Source organism: Camellia sinensis, chromosome 14, assembly GCF_055761805.1.
Source record: "Camellia sinensis isolate YWXY chromosome 14, ASM5576180v1, whole genome shotgun sequence".
Classification (NCBI taxonomy): Eukaryota; Viridiplantae; Streptophyta; class Magnoliopsida; order Ericales; family Theaceae; genus Camellia; species Camellia sinensis.
Genome location: NC_138974.1, coordinates 115,948,067 through 115,962,874, shown reverse-complemented (window position 1 = coordinate 115,962,874; position 14,808 = coordinate 115,948,067). Strand labels below are relative to the sequence as shown.

At 36.2% G+C, this 14,808-nt stretch overlaps 1 protein-coding gene across 4 annotated transcripts in view; it reads left to right on the top strand.

Annotated features, from left to right (window-relative positions):
- LOC114270730 (increased DNA methylation 3) overlaps positions 1-13,678 on the top strand; it is a 34,151-nt gene extending 20,473 nt beyond the window's left edge. For 2 of the 4 annotated variants that reach the window (XM_028212295.2, XM_082907220.1), the window contains 2 exons: positions 9,454-9,663; positions 13,223-13,678. In XM_028212295.2, coding sequence (XP_028068096.1) covers positions 9,495-9,663; positions 13,223-13,464 — 411 coding nt within the window. In that variant the 5' untranslated portion in view covers positions 9,454-9,494 and the 3' untranslated portion in view covers positions 13,465-13,678. Of the gene's footprint in view, positions 1-5,623; positions 8,691-9,393; positions 9,664-13,222 lie in introns of those variants that run through there. The other 2 variants (XM_028212293.2, XM_082907222.1) reach the window with 2 other exon arrangements.
- Positions 13,679-14,808: the final 1,130 nt, after the last annotated feature.

The window sequence follows — 14,808 nt, the reverse complement described above, 5'->3', positions numbered from 1 at the left end:
CATCTACAGACGACACAGACATGACTGAACAGACTGGACCCACCACGTTCTTCCACACATTATTGATCAAACAACATTATTAACAGACACTGTTGATAATCTTATCAGAAACGAAACAACCTCATCAGCATGACGACATCGAATAATTCGTTGTCTATCTCCTTCAGTTCACATGTTTGCTGATGGACCTCGGGTAATTTGTCTCCGTATAAGTTATCAGTGGTTGCAGCTCTGGCAATGGCTTCAAGTTTAAGCTGCTGTATCTTGAGGAGTTGTTGTAGGGCAGTTCTGGCTTGGTCAATGGCATCGTCTTCTTCATTGGAGAGCTGTTCCTGGATTTCTGCCATTTCTTCCATTGAAATTCCGGAGTCGTAGGTAAATCGATCCTCGAATTGTTGCAGAAGAGACTGGTACTGTACAGCACGGGGATGAAACTGTGGATCAATCCAACGGCTGGATGGCTCAGTCTGAGAGAGGATGATTCTTTCTTCTCTTCGCAGGAGAGGATAAGTTCTTCGATTTGCTGAAGGCCGACTAGAACCTCCATATCTTCCGGTGCCACCTCGGTTGGCCATTCTGTAAATGAAAACAGTGAATATACAAGCCTTGAAAGTGCATCAGCTAGAGTATTATCAGAACCATTAATGTGTTCAATCATTGCCCATGACATATTTGGGGATGCCTCTTGGTCAAACAATTTGAAAGGAAGTTAGCCACATGGAAGAGGCAATATCTCTCAAAGGAAGGAAGGTTGACTTTAACTAAAAGCACTTTGTCCAACCTTTCCACCTACTTGATGTCTTTTCACTATTCTGGCCTATGTTGCACGTAGGTTTGAGAACTTGCAGAGAGATTTCTTGTGGGAATGTATTGGGGAGGAGTTTAAGTATTATTTGGTGGGATGAGATGTGGTGTGTTTGCCTACTCAGTTAGGGGGTGTAGGGATTCATAAATTGAAGACCGTTAATAAAGCTCTATTGGCAAAATGGTTATGGCAGCTTGCCCTTGATCATGATATGTTGTGGAGGCAGTTGGTTGAGCGGAACTGAGTAGTATGGAAGTGATTGGGACAACTGGACCATGAGTAGAGTTGATGGGCCTTATGGGGTGGGTCCATCGAAATGTATAATGAAGGGTTAGGATGAATTTGCTAAAAGGGTATCTTTCAAGGTCAGAGCTGGAAGAAGGGTGATATTTAGTTGGATTTGTGGTGTGGCTGTATGATACTCATGTAGGTATTCCCTGAATTGAGCTGATTACTCATTGATCTTCATGTGACCCTGTAGGACTAATTACTGGTAATACAAAGAATGAAAAAATAATAAGAAATAATTTAGGATACAATAATAAAAGAAAAACAATGTAAATTTATAGAAATTAGTGTTTTTTTGATTTTAAAAAAAAAATATATATGACATATACTCAATATATAAAACTATATATTTTGTGCATGTCCCTCACATGTCCTGAATTTTCTTGAAAATTGTTGTATCAGTGTATCTGTGTTGTATCCTTGTCATGTTGTGTGCCTGTGTCTGTTCTTTTTAGTTTGTAAAGACATAAAAAACGTAATTCCATCCATATTATAACCTATGCTCCAAAGTAAAATCACTTGTCTAGCAATCTTAAAATTACCAATATACACTTTACTGAAACCTAGTAAATGGTCGCAGCATTCTATGTAAAGTAAACATAAAATCAATACTCAAATTAATCTAAACATGATTATACTATACCCATGGCGTGCTCTGCGTGAAAATCCAAATATGCCCCACCCTCTCAACCTTTCGTATGCATCTGCATCAGCGCTAAACAATGTTAATTATCACTTTGTATAAAGAAAGGTGGTCCGTGAGAACTTCAGCTTGTCTGGCTGTTATATACTAAGAAGCATGGACACGGATATGGATGCGGATAGGGACACAGATGCGCACACAGGACACGGCGATTTCAAAAAAATGGGGACATGGACACAGCGGGGACACGACAATAAAATATTTTTTCATATATTTTTATTTGCTAGCTAGATTAATATTACATCCACAAACAATCAATATTAACAAAAACTAACTATAATTTTTTTTTTTTGAAATTTAAAAAAGTACTTTTAAATTAACAATTACAGTTTATATCGTTTTTTTGTGAATGATCTATTAAGTATCTAAATCTAAGAAAAAAATAATAAACATTCAACATTCATTAAAAGGACTAAATAAAATGGGAGAAAAGACAACTTGGCATGTCCCCAGTGTGTCCCTGACGTGTTCCCTGAAAATAAATAAATTAAATCAGTGGACACGCCATGTGGTGTGTCCCATATCTATTCCCAAAGTGTCCGTGTGTCCGACACTGCTATGGCACTTGTTTTGAAGTGTTGGTGCTTCATAGGTTATATGTCTAACTTCATTGCGGAATGGATTGAACTGAGATATTTTATTGAAAAGCAAGATGTACATTGTTCAGGTGTTCTCATTGTTCTTTCATATGTTTATTCCCTGGAGGACTGTTCCTCCCTTCTCTTTGTAAGCTAGTTTTCCTTTCTTCCCATAAAAGCATACACAAGTCTCTGTTATTGATGGATAAATCAGTTCTTGCTAGGCTTCTCTGCAGAGAATTTTCTAGACTAGGATATTAATACTAATTAGCCTAGTTTATTCATGATAGTTTGTACAAGTCCTAGGTCATAGGTTTAATGTGCAAAAGTTATTTGGATTTGTTTAATGTGTGATTCTCTTCATTCACGAAGGTATTTTTTAGCATGACAAACTATGTAATATCATGTCTTTGATGTTATTCATGTCTTTTTGAATCGTCTTGTATTTATTCCACTCATTTGAGAGCAATATAGTCACATACCGCTGAAATGATACAAATCATGAAAAATTAACTTCTATAATCATTAAGAGCATGTTGGTATAACTCTTCCATGAGAGCAAGAACTTCCTATACATGGACTTTTGAGAAAGTCCAACAAAAGATGAAACAAAATTATACTTGGTAGTTGCATATTCTGGCAATAAATCATGTTTTTCTTATGTAAATTTTTTATTTTAAGCTCTTTATATATATATATATATATATATGTATATATATATTGGCGATGTAAGATTTCTGAATAGCTTTCTGTATATTCAACTTATGTAATACAAAGATTACAACCAATATTTATAACCTAATCTATAATAGGAAATACCCTATACAATCAATCGAATATACACAATCAACCAATCAACCTACAACCTACCTAATTGATATATAATACCATAATATTCTCACACCCTCGCTCAAACTCAAGGCGTTTTAGCAGAAAACACAGAGAGTTTGCCAAGAAAAAACTGAAATCAAGCAGTTGTGTGAGTCTTCGTAAAGAAATCAGCAAGTTGTAATGCCGAAGAGACGAAAGGAAGTGAGATGGAGCCAGACTATAAATGTTGACGGACAAAATGACAATCAATCTCAATGTGCTTCGTTCGCTTATGAAAGACAGTGTTATGGACAATCTGAATAGCATTGTGGTTGTCACAGTAAAGGGAGGTTGGAGAAGACTGAGGGACACCTAAATTAGTCAAGAGACAACGAAGCCAAACAATCTCAGCAGTGGCATGAGCCATAGCACAGTACTCAGACTCGGCAGTGGAACACGCAAGAACAGTCTGTTTCTTGCTCTTCCAAGAAATCAAGGAATCATCAAGAAACATGCAGAAGCCAGAAGTGGACTTGCGATCAGTGACATCACCAGTCCAATCAGAATCAGCATAAGGTGCCAAGTCCAAAAAGGAACTAGAAGAACACCATCAGTAGGGGTGGGCTTCATATTAAGCTCAATGGAGGTATTAGAAATCTTAAGGTCAGTAAGACCGGTATGATGAATAACCTCATTGGCATACTTGTCTTGAGAGAGACAGTAGCCCTTAAGAGAGAAGCTACCTCAATACCAAGAAAATACCGCAAGGGACCCAGATCCTTCATTTCAAAAGTATGGAAAAGATGCTGCTTGACCTCAGAGATAGCAGAAGAGTCAAAGCTAGTGATGATCATATCATCCACATACATTAATAAGGCAATAAAGCCAGCAGAGGTGTGGAAAAGAAATAAAGCAGAGTCCTGAGTACAAGGATGAAACCTAAGCGCAGTAACAGCAGTCTGAAAACGGTCATACCAAGCACGAGGAGACTGTTTCAGACCATACAAAACACGCCGAAGGCAACAAACTTGCCCAGAGGAATGGTGAAGGCCAGGGGGAGGACGCATATAAACCCTTCGGTGAAATGGCCATTAAGAAAAGCATTCTTAACATCCATCTAATAAAGAGGCTAAGAACGAACAACAGCGACAAAGATCAAAGTACGGACAGTAGTCATCTTGGCAACAGGAGCAAAGGTTTCCTCATAATCAATACCATATTCCTGTGAGAAACCCTTGGCATCCAGACGAGCTTTGTAGCGCTCAAGAGAACCATCAGAATGAGTTTTGACTTTGTAGACCCATTTGCAATCAACCAGATTCTAACCAACAAGCAAAGGAACTAACTCTCAAGTACTAGTTTTCCCTAAAGCAGACAACTCATCCTCCATAGCTTGAATCCAATGGAAATCCTGACAGGCCTTCTTGTAAGACTGAGGTTCTGAAAAAGAATGAATAATAGACAAAAAAGTACGATAGGAAGCAGAAAAATATGTATTAGACCAACTTAGCTTGTTTGGAGGGCGACGCGCTAGAGTAGGATAGCGGTGTGTAGCAGGATCAGAGTCGGCAGAAGTAGGAGGATTAGCAGTAGGAGCAGAGATAACTGGTGGAGGGAGAGCCTGGCGACGCGAATAAAATAACAACGAATGAGGAGAAGGAGAAGGAGACGGAGGAGAAAATGGAGTAAGGTCATGGGGAAATGTAGAGGTGTACTCATCAGGAGAGACCTCAGAAAGAAATGGATCAATGTGAACCAAATCCTCTTTGGAAACTGGAGCAGTGGTAGGAGCAAGCTGAAAGTAAGGCAGAAGTTTTAGAAAAGAAACATGACGGGAAATGTAAAGACGACGGGAAATAGGGTCTTAATACCGATGGCCTTTCTGAGTAAGATTATAACCCAAAAAGACACATAGAACAGACCGTGCACTAAGTTTGGTCTGATCTTTACGGGAAAGAAGGACAAAATAAGCGGACCCAAACATATGAAGGAAGGAGTAATTGGGAAGTTGAGAGAACAGAGCCTCATATGGAGACTAACTAGAAAGAAGGGGAGTAGGCATACGTTTAAGAAGAAAAGAAGCAGTAAGAACTGCCTCACCCTAAAACGAAGCTAGAACTGAGGCAGAGAGAAGAAGAGGCCTAGCTGTCTCAAGGAGATGACGGTGTTTAAGCTCGGCTCGACCATTTTGGGCAGGTGTATCAATACAAGAAGTTTGGTGAATGGTACCCAAATTGGCCAAATACTCACAGAATTCAGTTTTAAAATATTCCCCACCCAAGTCAGATCGTAATAATTTAATGGTAGCCCCAAATTGTGTAGTGATCTTAGTTGCAGGAATCGTGCAACCAGGACACGAATCTTCGTAAGAAACACGATTCCGCGTTTCTTAGAAAGAAACGTGTAAGAATCGCGTTTCTGTAGAGAGAGAAACGCGATCCTGTCCAAGATGGGATCGTTGGTGGCTGTGAACAAAAACCCTAACTTGTTGGTCAACAAGGAGAGAGGGGAGAAAGAAGGTGAAGTACCTGAAGGTCAGATCGTCCTGCTTCTTTGCTTCGTTTTTCTTCTCTCTCTGGCAGATCGTCTCTCTCTCTCTTGCTCTCGCAGATCTTCTCTGGCAGATCGTCTCTCTCTATGGCAGATCGTCTTTTGTCTCTCTCTCTCGCAGTTCGTCTCTCTCGCTCGCTCTTGCAGATCGGCATCGTCTCCTCCGTCTTTGCCTTCTCTCACTCGTGCTCTCTCTCTCTCTCTCTCGCCTGATATATATGATTCGAATATATATAAGTATTAAACATATATCTTTATATATATTATATAAGATCTGGTTCAAAAAAAAAAAAATATATATTATATAAGATAAAACATATATCTTTATATAAATATATATATTTAAAATATATATATATATATATATATATTAACACATTATTATTTAATATATGTAATAAAAAAACATTAATTAAAAAAATAAAAATATTAATATATATAATTTTATAATATATATATAAACAAAAACATTAACACATATAAATATAATATATATATATACATATATGAGTATATATTATACATATTAATAAAAAAACACAAATAAATATATGTAAAATAAAAAAAAAAAATTAACAATAACACATTATTTAAAAAATATAATAAATAAAAAAATAATTAATGTGTATTAAAATAAAAATATTTATAAAAAAACTTCTAATGTGTATTAAAAAATATATATATATATATATATTACCGCTCCCCGAGGCGCTCCCAACCTAAGAAACTTCTATCGGCTCACGCTTCCCCGCTCCCGCTCCTGCTTCGTGCAACTAAGGTAGTGATCATAGATTGAAATGTACAACATATTTTGTAGAAATTAGATTTATGAGTTATAAGATAAACCCACGTATAACGAGTGCAATCATCAACAAAAGACACGTATGTGGAACCCCCTTTAGTGAGAATAGGAGAGGGTCCCTAGACATCAGTATGCACAAGAGAAAAAGGAGAAACAGAAACTAAAGTACTTTTATTAAAAGGTAAAGCTGACATTTTGACAAGTTTACACTCTCGACATTTATCAATTTGACTAGAAGAAACTTTACCTAATAATCTTGACTGAGCTAAAGACCATAAGCGGTCAACAGACAATTGACCTAGGCAAGAATGCCATAAGTAAAACTAACTCAACTAAGAATCTAACTGAAATGAGGAAAATGCAACTGGAGAGGTGGATAGGGGGAGATGCAAGCTGTCTACCACATAGAGATCTCCAACTCTACGGCCGGTCCCAATCTGCTTTTTGGATACCCGATCCTGCACACAACAGACAGAAGAGGAAAAAATAACATCAAAACCAGAAATATCAAGTTGACTGATAGATAATAAACTGACAGATAGCTGAGGGACATAAAGAATAGAGGGAATAGTAACAGTAGACATAACAAAGGGTAAGACAGACCCAATAGACTGAACCGACATACTAGACCCATTAGTAGTATTATTAATAGTAATAGGAACGGGTGGGAGAATACAGTTTTGAAGTAAGGAAAGGTGAGGAGTCATATGATGAGAGACACCAGAATCAAAACGCCAGACGGAAGAGGAGATACCTGAAGGAGACCCAAACAAACCTGAGGGAAGAGAGGTAAGAGCAGAGACAGATGGGGATGGCTGAGAGGTGGACAAGAGATGCTAATGCTGAAGCTGAGCAAGCTGGGCACTTAAGGAAGCCAAGTCAGGATCAGAAGCTGGAGCAGATGCAGTATAAGCAGCAGAAGGTCGAAAAGTACTCGGAGTAGGACTTCAGATTTGTGTTTGAGGTGGCTGAGAAGACTGAGTAGACTGACGTACGTCCTCTCTTGGGACAGTTGTGCTTCCAATGGCCCTTTTGATGGCAAAAGGCACACTCATCAGAGGCTAGTGGCCCCTTCTTAGGCTTCGCATTGGCCTGAAGCTGATGAGATGGTGGGGTTGACAACAGAGGAGATTGAGTAGGAGCTAAGAAGACAGATGGAGACAGAGTCTGACTGGCCGTCTTAAGACGGGTTTCCTCGGAAAGGAGCTCACGAACAATAGCATCCACAGAGGGGAGAGGAGACCGATGAAGGATGCCACCACGGATAGCCTCATACTGAGGGAGAGAGCCGTTAAGAACTGCACTAAATGACCTTACTCCTGAAACTCAACATAAGCGTCTAGTGCCTTGAGGCTAGATGGTTCCATGAGAGCCAACTGATCCCAGTGATTTGTCATCTCAATATAGAAGTCCTGAATAGATTGATCCCGCTGACAAGCACTCTGAATAGCTATTTCTAACTTATGTCGCTTGGCAAAGTTGGACTGTTGATACGCACCCAATAAATAGTCCCATACCTCCTTGCCAGTACTGTATTTGGAAAACATCATTCCAATACGATCATCCACAGAATTATGAAACCAAATTAGAACTTGGGCATTATCACAATCCCAAGTGTCATAGAAAGTCAGATATCTTTCTTGTTTCGGGTCCAATAGACAAGGAATGGAACCAGAAACATAGTCCTATTTTTTCTAATCAAGAAGGAAATTCTTCATAACATTAGGCCAATAAGCATAATTGGCACCAGTGAGTTTACATCTGATAGCTTGGATTTTGGTGTCCGTCATTGTAATAAACCAAAGATTAATAGTTTGAAGAATAATACAAAATACCAAGAGGGCCAAACTCTAAATAAATATTCTTAACCAAAGAACAGTACTATAGAGCCAAATGAAACATGAACACAGAGAGACAGAGAGGGAGAAAGAGACAAACAGAGCAGCAGACGATGAAGACGACGAACCAGAGGGACCGACGAACCGGAGGGTGTGTTCGAGTATCTGAACCACAGAGAGAGAGAGAGGCGAAGACCCCTAAGTTGCGACTTCAGACCAGGCAGCCAGAGACCACTTCGAACAACAGGCGACGACTTCGAACAACAGGTGTGAACGCCGGCCGGACCTAGGGTTTTGGACGTGACTCTGATATCATGTAAGATTTCTGAATAGCTTTCTGTATATTCAACTTATGTAATACAAAGATTACAACCAATATTTATAACCTAATCTATAATAGGAAATATCCTATGCAATCAATCGAATATGCACAATCAACCAATCAAACTACAACTTACCTAATTGATACATAATACCATAATTACATAATACCATAATTTTCTCACAGGCGAAACTGGAAGCTTTTCAATGTGGTGAGCTTACATTCAAAATATTTTAGACTATTGTTAATTTCTTAAGAAAAGATAGGTTGTTTGTTACATAGATTTTTTTTTTTGACAAGTTCTTTTATTTATATGTTCTTTTATGAAAAATGGACTATTATTGTTTTTAGTTTTTTAATTTCTTTTAATCCTGTTTATCCTTTGGAATTGGTTTGTGATTTGTCCTACTGTTTTCAAGTACTAATCAAGAAAAACTGCAGCACAGTTCAAAATAACATGTTCCCATAGTTTTTCAAAGTTTGTCTCGACTGTATGAATATTTTTGCAGGCTTTACTAGTTTTAATTGGACAGAGTCATTTTTTTTCCCTATTGGTTGTATGAATTTTAAATTTCATGAGTTCTCACGTAAGGATTGCTGGTAAACTTTTTAAATACCAAAACTGTGCTGCACACTTGTGTACACACTAAAGTTTGATTGCAAAGACTCTAACCTATGTTTCATTAATAATTGGAAGAAGCTATCATCTTCACTGGCCCCAAAAGGATTTGATGGATGTTTTGACTTTGAAAAACAGGTGAACATTGGGCTCAACTCATTGAAATCAAATTTGCAAAGATGAATGTGGAAGGGTGTGTAGTTCCTGAGCAATTGAAGCCAACTGTTGTTTTGACGGGAACAGCTGAGGAAGGGAGAGCTGGACCTCCTATTGGTATGATGGACATTGGTGTTAGTGAAAAGGCCTACCTTTGTCGGATTGCCCTACCTGGTCTTCGGAACAATGAAAGTAAGTTTCCTATATTTTAAAAAGATTTTTCAGAGCAATATGGCATATGTTATGCAAATGAAAATGGATGCAGCATGATTCCAAATTTTAAGGCCTCTGCTAAGGTGGTGTCTGATAACTGAATTCAACACTAATGTATTAAGTGATAACCAATTAAGTCCATTTGATAACCACAATTCATATAACCTAAAAATTCGGTGGTGCTGCACACACCAATTGGTATAGTAATTAGTATACCAACATAGTTATGACATTGTCATTTTAAAACTATGATCCCACCCATTATAAAAACCCAAAACTTCTAAAATTATGTCACATTATCTGTTAGTACACTAATTGGTATACCAATTGGTGCATATAGCATTGTTCCTAAAAATTTAAGTGATTTTTAAAATACAGGCTAAAGGTTAAGAAAATTTTAAATAGCAGAAATCTTAGGAAATACTAGCTGAATTTATAACTGCTAATGTATAAACACTGATGTGCACCATTATGACCTCGTCACTATAGGTATATCACCACCGTTTCACTACCAACACCACAATTGTTATTACCATCACGATTACCACAACCCTCCACCTCCACCTCCACCTCCACCATTGCCACCACTACAATAATTACCATCACTACCCCACTGCTGCTGCCGCCACCACACCTCCACTATTACCATCCCACCACCCCTCCACAATAACCACATCCAATATCCCTCCACCTCCACATCCACATCCACCTCTACCTCCACCTCCACCACAATATAAAAATTGAAAGAGAATTTAAAAATAATAAATTTCAAATTTCATCTTGTACATGCTAAAGCACTTAAATTTTTATCAAACAATTATTTAGCTTAAAAAAATTCAACGTTAAGTTTTCAACTTAATTTTCAGTTTTATAAAACACCAAGGTGATGGCGTTTGGTAACGTTTACGTCAAAAAAAAAAAAGAAAGAAAAAGTTTTTAGTTTATTTTTACAAAAACAAAATCTACAAATCTACAAATATGCTTAGAAAAAATTGAAAACAAAAACCAAAAAGCATGTTTGTTAAGACCTATAATTTTTATAATTTTTCCAAAAGCCTAAATTGTTAGGAAATGAGCCAAACAATGTATATCTAGTTATCTAACAGTTCCCCACATGCAACCCTATCTTCCATGTGGAAAGACAAATAGAGAACTAACCAGAATGAGTAGAAAACAACCAAATAGAGAAGAAGAAATCAAGCAGGACCGAATACCAAATGTCAATAGAGAAACTTGAACCCAAGATCTCTTTCAGGTAGAGTTATGATATCATGTTAAGTTACTAATTTTCGCAAAAGCCTTTAAGAAATGAGCACAACAATGTATATCAAGTTATCCAACAATACCAACCATAAATCAATTTAAAAGTTAAGACATACATAATTGGGTTCTGTTTCCCATTACAATACATGTGAACTTAATTGATCACAACTTTAATTAAAAGATGTACCAATAGTGACAACAAAGTGAAGAATATGAATATTTTGTATCCAAAACATGCAATTATAGTTGCACGACTCCAGTAGGTAGCTCGTCCAGTGTTGGCGACTTGTAACGAGTATTCATCCTTCCATATGAATCATCCCTCTCTTTCAGTTGGTAGCTTGTCTAGCTGTGTCTCCCAAGATATGGAAACAATTCATGGTAGCAAACCATCCCTTTCTTCCTGAACCTCTTTGCATGGGTATTAACCTACAAACCAATGAATTTGAGGTTAACATGTAAAATACTCCAATTAAATGTGGTGAAAAAAATTGCAAAAAGTTAATGAAACCTTGTAAAGAGCCTCTCAAACATTATTGGATGCTGTGATAGTAAGCTGTTGGCTTGTCCCAACCAACACTAATATGCTTTAGTGATGTTGTAAATTTGTTGAACATAATACGTAGCTTATTTTATTTGTTCTGAATCTGCGCTGTGGTATACTGGTATTCGGTTTTATCATTGCTTTGATCCCTCAACCTAGTGCAAGCTTTGTTAGTGAATAACCATGCTATATATTCATTTCATCCATGAGGTTAATGAAAATAACTGCATTTTGTTTACGTCATGGACCACTGTTTCCTCCACCAACTTCAACAACATCATCTTCATAAATATTATTATGCCGTGCCATAACTTTTTTTATATTTCTACCTTTCACCCAAAAAAAAAAAGAAAAAAAAAAAATTCCTAGAGTTTGTCAGTGAATCAAAACTAGATGAATCGATGCAGTGTCCAAATATTGCGTATGTTATCTTTATAGCATAAAGTCCAAATTGACATTGCTAAAAAACCTACCTGCTTGAGCTCAATTCCTAACTAGGTCAATCTTTACTAAGCATGAGACTAGCTAGAGCCCTTGCGTATGTCATTACCCATCCACAACCAGTGATTGAAAGGTAAAAAATGCAATGACTTGCACTACTTCAATTACACTATTACCAAATTTCAGGTTAGTCTCAATTGGGTTGCTAAAGTTAGAATGTACAACCTCATTGAGAACTCAGACAACAAATTATGAGGGTTTAATTGAAAAGCTCAGCCCACACTTCTCCTTAAAACTCAGGTATTAAGGAGAGGGAAACTGGAGCCTTATAAGATACAATAGCTGGACAAACGGCACACCAATCATAGGCCAACCAAGCTTTGATACCAAATTGAAAAACCTAGCTCACACTTCTCCTTAAAACCCAAGTATTAAGGAGAGCGAAATTGGAGTCTTATAATCAGCATAGATGGGGCTACTCGAGGCGATGTGGGACACATTTCAACATGTTTAACTAAACTAGTTGCGCAAAGTAAGAATCTAAACTGCTATCAATACAGAACTACACAATTAATTATAGTCACCATTATTAATTTTTTTTTTTTTCTATTTTCTTTAATAAGAAACAATAAAGATGGAGATACTATTAAGGAAAAAAAATTGCAGGAAGGAAGGAAGGACATGGTATTATAGAGTTGGTGGTATCCCTAATTTTGAAACAAAATATAAATTCAGTACAGATGGATTTATAGATCAGGTTTCAAAAACCATCACAGATAGTTTTTTATAACAAAATTGAGGATGAACCTATTTTTCAAAGAAAATATACAGAACTGTTTAGATTTGTTGTTTAAAAAAAAAAAAAAAAAAAATTACAAGCTGAACAACAATCGGTAGCTCATGGTGGAGAGAGAGAGAATTTAAGCAAACGAGCCTTCCTCCTTTTTTGGCTTCCATCTTTTGTTTAAAAACTAACATAAACAGCTTTTTTGAGTTTACAATTTCAGGGCAATTTATGAACTTGAGACCATCAATTTATAAACTAAAAAAATTACCAAACGAGTTATAGGTAGTTTTTAAAATTTTTATAAATATAAATAGAAAACTGTAAACGTAATGGTTACCAAACAAAACCCAAGTAATTAAATGTAGTTGTGACTAAGAATGGTTTAAGAAAGTAGGCATGTTCATGAAGGACAATATTTTCATTGAATTAACTTTTTGTTTTTTTGTTTTTTAATAATAATAAAACTGTAGATATGACCCAGTAGTGATTGTTTGTTATGCCAGATAATTTTACTTGTGATATCCAGCGTGATGGAAGAGTAAATATACATGGAGTTGTAACAGGTGGAGCTTTGAAAGAGTCGTCGACTGCATATGAGATGAAAGTGCAGCAACTATGTCCACCTGGTCAGTTCACTATTTCCTTCAATTTGCCTGGACCTGTTGACCCTAGACTAGCTTCACTCAATTTTAGGTCTGATGGAATCCTCGAAATTGTTATATTCAAGCCGAGGTCTACCGTTTGATCATATTAATAAAGTATGAAGTTTAATCGTTCTATTGTACTGAGAACTTTTCCTCAAGGCTGCAGTTCGTTAAATGTTGGTCTTATTGCCTTGTACTTCCCGGTTTGGTTTTGGAGAACAGTGGTGATTTTGATTTTGATGTTGAAGAACCATTGATTATTATGAACAGTGAGGAATCAATGTATGTTGCATTTCATTCGGTTTTTTAGAATCATCCTCCTATTCTCCATTGATATTTATTAAGAGCTCATTCGATTTATTGTTTTAAACCCGTCTTTCCTTTGTCATAGTGCTGCTACATTGGCATGCTTTGAGGCTTTCTCAAGCTTTAGAAGGCCTGTGTGCAAATGTTCTGAAACTCACTGATGCAGTTCTGGGGTAGGTCTTTAGGAAGTAGGATTGCTCCAAAACCTGAGGGCATGTTTGGTGACCTTCATTTCCTTCATTTTGTTTTTTGTTTTCGGAAAACAAAAATAATTAAAATTTTTGAAACATGCATCGTTTTCATTTGGATAAATTACAAATACACCGTTTGAATTTTGTTTAAAATACAAATTGCTCTTTGTGTTTTTGAAAATTACATTCCATTCTTTCAAATTTCTAATCTCATAACAAATGACAATTTTTATCAATAAATCATTAAGTTAATTAACAGTTTTTAATAATGTCACGAATATATTTTAATTAACAATTATAATAATTTTATTGTTGCATAAGAGAGTAGTTAAGAATTTTATTTTTTCTGTTAATTCTCTTAAACCAAATTTTTTGATAAGAGTATTTAGAATTTCTAAAACTACCGGACGTATTTTAAGTAAATCTCATTGAGCGTATTTGTGTTGTATCATTTTATTTTTTGTGCTAAATTAATTTTTTGAAAATTTGAAGACTTTTTGGGCCTTGTTTGGTTTGCTTTGGAGAGAGTAATTTTGGAGAAATTTTTTTAAAATTTTGTTTGGTGTAGTGATTTTGAATTTTTTTTTTCAAAATCACTCTCTCTCTCCTATACACAAATTAATCACTTTTTCTCTTTCCTCTCTCTTTTTCAATCATTTTTTTTTCATACACATTTACTCAATTACAACAAAATATCAAATCATCTCAAATTCTCATATTCCAAAACTACTTTCAAAGTATACAACCAAACAAACTAAAAAAATTTCTAAACTCTCCCTAATTTTTTTTTTTAAAATTTGTCTCTTAGAATCAAACTAAACACACCCTGGTGTTTCTTGAAAAATTAGGTTTAGATTTTTAGTGAAATAAAGTTTGAAAGTCAAAAATAGGTGAACCAAAATTGGTGGGTTGAATGGAAATGGCTAAAATCTGTTAATGAGAAATGTA